This window comes from Sinocyclocheilus grahami, unplaced genomic scaffold (assembly GCF_001515645.1).
Source record: "Sinocyclocheilus grahami isolate Dianchi unplaced genomic scaffold, SAMN03320097.WGS_v1.1 scaffold2255.1, whole genome shotgun sequence".
Taxonomy (NCBI): domain Eukaryota; kingdom Metazoa; phylum Chordata; class Actinopteri; order Cypriniformes; family Cyprinidae; genus Sinocyclocheilus; species Sinocyclocheilus grahami.
The window spans coordinates 19,668-26,985 of NW_015507434.1; the positions used below are offsets into that span (position 1 = coordinate 19,668).

The 7,318-nt window shown below is 40.8% G+C and overlaps 1 protein-coding gene across 1 annotated transcript; it reads left to right on the forward strand.

Annotated features, from left to right (window-relative positions):
- Window positions 1-706: 706 nt before the first annotated feature.
- LOC107574512 (uncharacterized) lies at window positions 707-7,318 on the forward strand. Its single transcript, XM_016260968.1, has 5 exons — window positions 707-852; window positions 930-1,204; window positions 1,729-2,046; window positions 6,683-6,778; window positions 7,146-7,318. Exons 1-5 carry the CDS (start codon window positions 782-784, stop codon window positions 7,316-7,318), a joined length of 933 nt encoding a protein of 310 aa, XP_016116454.1. The 5' UTR covers window positions 707-781.

The window sequence follows — 7,318 nt, forward strand, 5'->3', positions numbered from 1 at the left end:
AATAATATAAAATAATTTTGTAAGGCTTTTTAATTTGACTCAATAATTTAATTATACTAAATAAATAAAAAATACAGTGCAATAAAGTAACCACACTTTTATTGAAAGTAAAACAAAAAATTGGACAGAAAATATATTAATATTAAATATAAATATATTATTTTTATTCAGTTCTATGCAACAGAATCAGATTTAACAGATTTTGTTTGTTTGTTTGTTTGTTTAATTATGCAAATACTCCTGCAAAGCTATTATTATCAGAGCATGTGAGCAGAGCATAACGTCACGAGAGGGTAGCATCATTTTACCAGCGTTGCCCAGTCTAGCTGCACTGAAAATGTGTGTAATTTTCTTTCTTTTTGTTCCTACTTTCTTCATTTTCTCTCTCCATCTGGCAGCTAATGTTAATATGAGAATGTATATATGTAATGCCTTTTGTTCATTGTATCTCATGTTCACCTCATGTACATTATATTGTCGCCCTCTAGTAGAAGATTTAAATGATGCAGATCAATTCACTTGAGGGTAATTTCTCCTTATTATCGAGAACATAAAACCTGTTTGAGCTCCGAGTATCAGATGGTGTAACTGCACTAGGTGGCGCTCTTTCAGTGTGATTAATGTGATGTTCAGTCAGTGGTGATGGTGGGAGGATACAGTAAAGCTGCTCATTACTGATAAAGAGCTGAATAAAGAGGAAGTAACTAAAGCAGACAGATGTAGAGACAGAGAGATTCACACAGAGATCATTCAGCATAAAGAAGACTGAACTCAACTCACAATGAAGATCCTCCTCATCTTCCTCACTTTCTACCTGATCTCAGGTGAGAGCTTTTCTCTTTCATCACTGCAGTAATGATGCTGTTTCTGTTCATCAGCTTTCTGATCACAGTATCAATCTGATTAACAGCTGCAGTGAGATGCTTTAGCATCACGGGATATTCTGGAGGAAGTCTTCTTGTTGATTCTGGGAAACTTTGGTTCCGTGACTCTGCCAAATATATGGCCAAATTACCTGAGTGGAGAACAATAATAAATGATACAAAGCATAAATGGATTAAAGAAGGACGATTCACACTTTACCGAAACAATGAGGGAAAGCTCATGATCTACATCAGAGAACTGAACACACAAGATGCTGGAAGATACCGGATTAGGGTTGATGGCCAGTGGTCCATCGATATGACTTTGAATGTGGAAGAAGGTCAGTCATTAGGCGCGTTTCCATTACAGATTTGCGCAAAACTTTGGCGATATTTTATAAATGTCGATAAAAAAGTATTGCGAAATGACGGCGTTTCCATTAACCAATGTTATGCGACTAAAACGTAACCTTTTGCCTCTCGCAATAAGTCATGGCAACGGATTTTGGTGGGATTTTGGCTATATTTATTCAAAGGAGGCTTTTGAGTGTATCTTTACAGAAGCAGCAAAGAGAGCCGCTTCAGAAACGTGCGTGGCAAGGCTGGAATAAACCATAGACTGTATAAAAATATAAACACAAGCACTGAGTGCCACCTCATGCGAGCGTAAAAACTTTTTTGCGATATATGGGAGTTTTTGCAAAATTTATGCGTTTCCATTAGGCGTATTTTCAGTTCGCAATTTCAATTTGCCCAATTTGAAGGGTAATGGAAACGAGCCTATTGTAGAACATTTTTTCTCTATTTAGTATAACTACTGATGAAAGCATATGTTAAACATATTTCACTATTTTGTGAATGACAGGTTCATGTTGTAAAGTGTCAAAGAGAGTGAGGGTGAATATTGGAGAAACTGCCAATTTCAGCTGTGAATATTCACAGAATCATATTAATGATCCCAAGATCATATTCAAAGAAGGAGAAGACTCAATTGAGATGATTTACAGCAGATGGAAGAAGAAAGAAAGATTCAGTATTTCTGATGACAGACATAAACACATCTTCAGTGTGAGAATCACTGCTGTGACACCAGATGATGGAGGAGTTTATTTATGTGGAGTTTGGATCGGTGGAGACTTGTATACTTACACAATTATTAATACTGTCCATCTACATATTATGAGTGAGTAATAGAAACTATCAATGTCTTCTAGAAAATAGTATTTGCTTGTAGTATTTGTGAGATGTCAAATTTGATAAATGTGATTCAGTCAGATATTTGTGTTTGACAGATAAGTTGAATGTTTATAAAGTGATCGGCTCCTCAGACTGATGATCAAGTGTGAACATCCTCAATACAAAACCAAAGCAAAATACATCTGTAAAGAATCAGATAAATCTTCAGAGAGGAAGAATCTGTGTGTGTGTGTGTGTGTGTGTGTGTTGTGCGTGTGTGTGTGTGTGTGAGTTTTTCTTTCGATTTTTATGCAATTTCTCTCGGTTTACAGATGCAACGTTTGTGACTGAATCTGTGTATCTTGGTGGAGATGTCAACATCACCTGTCAGGTCCCAAAGAAACATAAAGTTCATTTATGCAAAGAGCTTGATGATCACATCTGCCAAACCATCAGCTCATCTAAAGTGACAGAAATGAATCCTTCATCTGAGAGAAATGAAGAGAGAGTTGTTAGAGTGAGCATCAGTAATGTGAGTGTGAGAGATGCTGGAGTTTACTGGTGTGGAGCAGAAACCAGAGACACATATCTGACTTTCATCTCCCTGAACACTAAAATTCAGCTCAACCTCATCAGTGAGTCCATTCAGATGATTTTAAGTGTAATTTCACTGATTTTCAAACCACTTTTTATTGTTATAATGTCGGTTGCATATCTAAATGAACAATATTCACTTGTTCTCTGTGTTTCATGGGCCAAAAAATGTTTTGTTTTATTTGTAAGCAAAAGTCAAAGCTCCGGGGCTTTTGTGAACAGATTATACTTCGGCATACAGATTAGATTTTGGCATTTTTGTATCCATGCCCACAGACATTTGGATCGACAGAGGATTATTAACAAAATGTTTATTGTAAAAGTAGTTCCCCTTCTAGGGAACTCAACACTGCGCCCCTTAGGCAGCCTGCATGACCGGTGTCTGAAGCATGTGTGAAACAACGCCAATCTATTGGCCCACCTGTCCCATGATGTCCCGGGATTCCCGGAAGTATAAAAGGCCACCTGCTGAATACGTCATCCACACTTTGCTGTATTCAGGAGCCGTCTGTTTGAAGTGCATGTGATAGACCAGGGCAGGTGAGCGGTGTGGAGAGTGTGTGCCTCCGTTCCAGAGGTTTCTGGCACTTGAGGATGTGCACAATCTATCTGTCATCTGTTTTTGGTGAGGAGCTTGCACGTTCAGTGCTCGGGGGCTCTGAACGCACTCATTGTGTGTGTTATCCAATAAGAAGCTCCATTCGCATTTGTCCCTCTTCTCGAGAGATGAGTGACAAGTGGTTGCATCTCGCGGTTCGGGTCCCGTTGTTGCCGAGGCACGGCGAAGACTCGGATTGCGGGATTCACAGGGTTGAGATGCCCTTTATGGGTTATCGGATCCCGCGGATAGTGCTCGAGTCGAGCAGCGCTTTAGAGAATGTGTGCCTCCATGTTTGGATTCTAACACTCGAGGGCATTTTCTGCTTTTGCGTTTGTCTCAGCAAAAAGCATGCGCGTTCAGAGTTACTTGCTCATTGTGATGAGTCACGATGTCTAGGCTCCACTCGCATTTGTTCCTATTCCCAAGGGATACGGAACAGAGCGTTTAAGTCTTGCGGCCCGGTTTTGCCGTTGCCACGGCACAGTTTATCTCACCTCGCGTTCATCGTTTTGATCTGCGGCATCCGCACATGCTCTCTATATGGGTTGTCAGATGCCACATATATTGTTGGGTTGTTATGATGATGAAGTGTGAGCACAGACTCGTTTCAGCGCTGATCCTGCGAGATCATGGGCGGACCTATATTATGGGGAATATCTTTTTGCTCTGAAATTTGGCGGTCTGAGGTTCAGCTATATTCTAGCCTAGATTCTAATAACTAGGTCGGGTTCCCCTGGGCACAAGTTCTTGAGTAAGTGCTGAAGCCTTTATTTAGGAATCTGCTATTCGAGGATAGCTGTGTTTTTAGATTGTGGTCTCTGTGAGCCCCTTGCCTGGACTGTGCTGTCTCCCCTTTGGGGTTTTAAATAGATGGCGCACTTCCGTGGCCTGGGCAATCTTCAACCTTATCTGAGAGAACTGCTATTCCAGGAAAGCTGTGTCCAGCCCTCTAGTGCTATGGCTACTGCTTACATCAGGCTTGATCTCGGACTATGATGTTTGTGTTCGCTCTTTAGCGAACCATTTACTGATGGTCTGGATCACCCTCTTGTGAGATTTTCTAGTCAATAGCACGGTCCTTTGTTAGCCTACTGTGGGACTGACACGGATTGGGGACCTCCTTAATATAGCCTTCTGAAGTTGGTTATATTCCAGCCATTGTTTTGGCAGGATGGGCTTACTTGAATACAGCTACCTGTGGCTAGCTGTGCTCTACTGCAATTGCGGTGAGTCTTTCATGGAGTGGTTCCTTTTCCTAGAGCCTAGCTATCTGAGGGTAGCTTTGTGCTATCTCAGTGATTGCTCCCCTGCTTAGGGTTTTTAAGTAGCGGTCTTTTGAGCCCTTACCTAGACAGTGTTGCCTCCCCTCTTTGGGTTGTAAGTAGACAGTCCACTCTTTGTGGTCTGGTGGTTTCAGTCGGTCCCCCGTTGTGGTAGCCCTTCCTAGGTACATAGCTATCTGAGGATATCTGTGTGCTAGCTCAGTGACTGCTCCCCTTTTTAGGGTCTTTAAGTAATGATCTCTTTGAGCCCTTGCCTAGACAGTGCTATCTCCATTGCTAGGGTAGTAAGTAGACAGTAGTGGGCAGCTCCGTAGGAAGACTATCTTGGCTATGTTATTCAGGTCCACAAGCCTTCATAAGACCTTAGGGACATACTGTAGCTATCTGAGGAGCTCAGCAGCTACCCTCTTTACCTGGGATTTAAGTAGCATCTCTTATAGATGCTTCTATAGAGGCTTTCCAGTTGGCCTCCTCAGTGGTCTTGTGTATCCAGGCTAGTTCTGCTCGCAAAGCATAGCTATCTGAGGATAGCTGTGCTCTTAACTTGGATTGGATGTTCCCCTTGATCTATTCAGGTTCCCCCGTTTCTGCCAAGTTGCGTGAGTGGCCCGTTGCGTCAGTGGCATGGCCTCTTTCTGAGGAAAGGTTTTGTTTATGTCTGTCACTTCATTGGTGCTCTCCCACCAGGTGCACAGTGTTGAGTTCCTTAGAAGGGGAATGTTGCAGGTTACGCATGTAACCATGGTTCCCCGAGAGGGAACGAGACACTGTGCCCCCTTGCCATACATTCGGCCTGCCTGTCTACGTCTCCTTCAGACAGCTAAAGTGGATGACGTATTCAGCAGGTGCCCTTTTATACTTCTGGGCATCTCGCCTATGACGTCATGGGCCAGGTGGGCCAATAGATTGGCGTTGTTTCACATGTGCTTCAGACACCGGTCATGCAGGCTGCATTTCCCAATGTGCCCCCTAGCCCCCTAGGGGGCAGCATATCGTTACCTCTTGGGGAACCATGGTTACATGCATAACCTGAGATGTTTTATCACTGGAAATTGTGACCGCATTATGGTAAAAATGGAACACTATGGCAACAGCTATCTTACCTGTATGGGACACCGTTTTGATTCGGTGGAATTGACAGAATCAGTTTTTTTGTTTGTTTTGTAGTCTTTCAGTTTGAAATGTTGACTACAAACAGAGTTTTTTTTCAGATTTACCATCGCTCTGTTCTCACTATATTTATGATTCTTTACTGTATATAACATGCTGGATCTTTAGCTGGAAACACTCACTCTCGCTAAATGTTTACTTTTTAAATTCTTGCATGAGTGTTTGACTTTCACTGTGGCTGTTTTTGAGTTATACGACTTTTTTTTTTTTTTTTTTTTTTTTGAGTCGGACGATTTAAACTTTGTTGTCCATCTTTTTATGTGCAGTGTACAGGGGGTAACGAGAGGTAATTAGCCTCTCCCGACTGGCGAATTAATTTCTCGTATCACACAGGTGAAGCAGAGCTATGAACTGACTGCCCTAAATGGGGTCCCACATGTTTATTTTGTGCGTATAGTGTAAGCAGTCAAGTTGCAGTTTGATGATGACATAAATCCTGAGCTTTGCAATGTACTAGTACAGCGAGAGTTGGTCTTTAACTAAAACATTGATGAAATCACACAGTGTATGCCTGGCTTTAAATACAGACCGGGTGAAGGGCAAATAAGCATAACATGAAACACTTGGTAACAGCAATGAAACCAATCAACAAAGAAAACTACAAACCAACTACAAGCTAAACAGGAAACAGGAACAAAACAGAAACACAAAACAAGAGTCCTGAGGTCAGGGGTTGTGACAAGGAACTGAAATATGTGCATGTTTCTGCAGACAAATTAAGCTTCATTAAAATAAAATAAATAAATAAAATTTTCCTCACAAGAATAATGTAGATCCTTAATGACAAACAATACAAGCAGAGTTTTCTAAATATGGTATTAATATCCGTTTAATGTTTTTACTTAATCCTGTTGAATATGTATTACCCATAAGTCTTAAAACAGACATTTATGTTTTTTATAGAAAAAAGCTGAAAATAAAAGTAATAAATATTAATAATTGTGTAGCTATTATGTCATTCATCTCTGGACTGTGTTTGTGTGTTTTATTTCCAGATTTCTCCATGATCATCATTATTAGTGTGTGTGTGATTCTGCTGCTGATCGGTGGATTCACTCTGACTGTGTGCAAATTAAGACACAAGAGACAAGGTTTGGTCATTTATTATCTGTAGAAACAAATTAATAATTAGTTATTTGACTGTCTCTAAACTGCTTCAGTAAATCTCACTTAGTCAATGAGTGGGTCTCAGATGCTGCTATACATCTCCAGTTTGACGCTTGATCTAGTTTGTCTTTGTCTTTCTGATTGATTCATTTTGTGTTGGGGTTAATCAGGAAGAACCTTGACATCAGATGAGAGAAAGAGAGAGAAAAATACAATAGTGAGTTACAGTTTGTGCGTGTTTGTACTTATATCGTGCTTATGCGATGTTTTCTCATTTTAAAATATATTTTATCTGCATTCAGTCATCATGTGCAGACAGCAGACGTGATTCTCTCTCAGATCCTGGATCAGCTCAAATGAAGAATCATGATGAATTACCCACAATCCCCTCTGATGAGCTCCTGTACGCTGCTGTCAGTTTCCAGAAGCATGAAGAGTCTCTCAGTGACGCTACAGCCCGATTCAGTAATGAGGAGATTCACTCTGATTACGCAACGATTATTTATCACACAAGACTCAACTAA

What these genes read in the sequence shown, in the direction of transcription:
- LOC107574512 (XM_016260968.1), top strand. Translation starts at nt 782, where the DNA reads ATGAAGATCCTCCTCATCTTCCTCACTTTCTACCTGATCTCAGGTGAG. An exon ending in TTTTCTCTTTCATCACTGCA is followed by an intron (nt 853 to 929) that starts GTAATGATGCTG and finishes GAGATGCTTTAG; the next exon opens with CATCACGGGATATTCTGGAG. An exon ending in GACTTTGAATGTGGAAGAAG is followed by an intron (nt 1,205 to 1,728) that starts GTCAGTCATTAG and finishes TGTGAATGACAG; the next exon opens with GTTCATGTTGTAAAGTGTCA.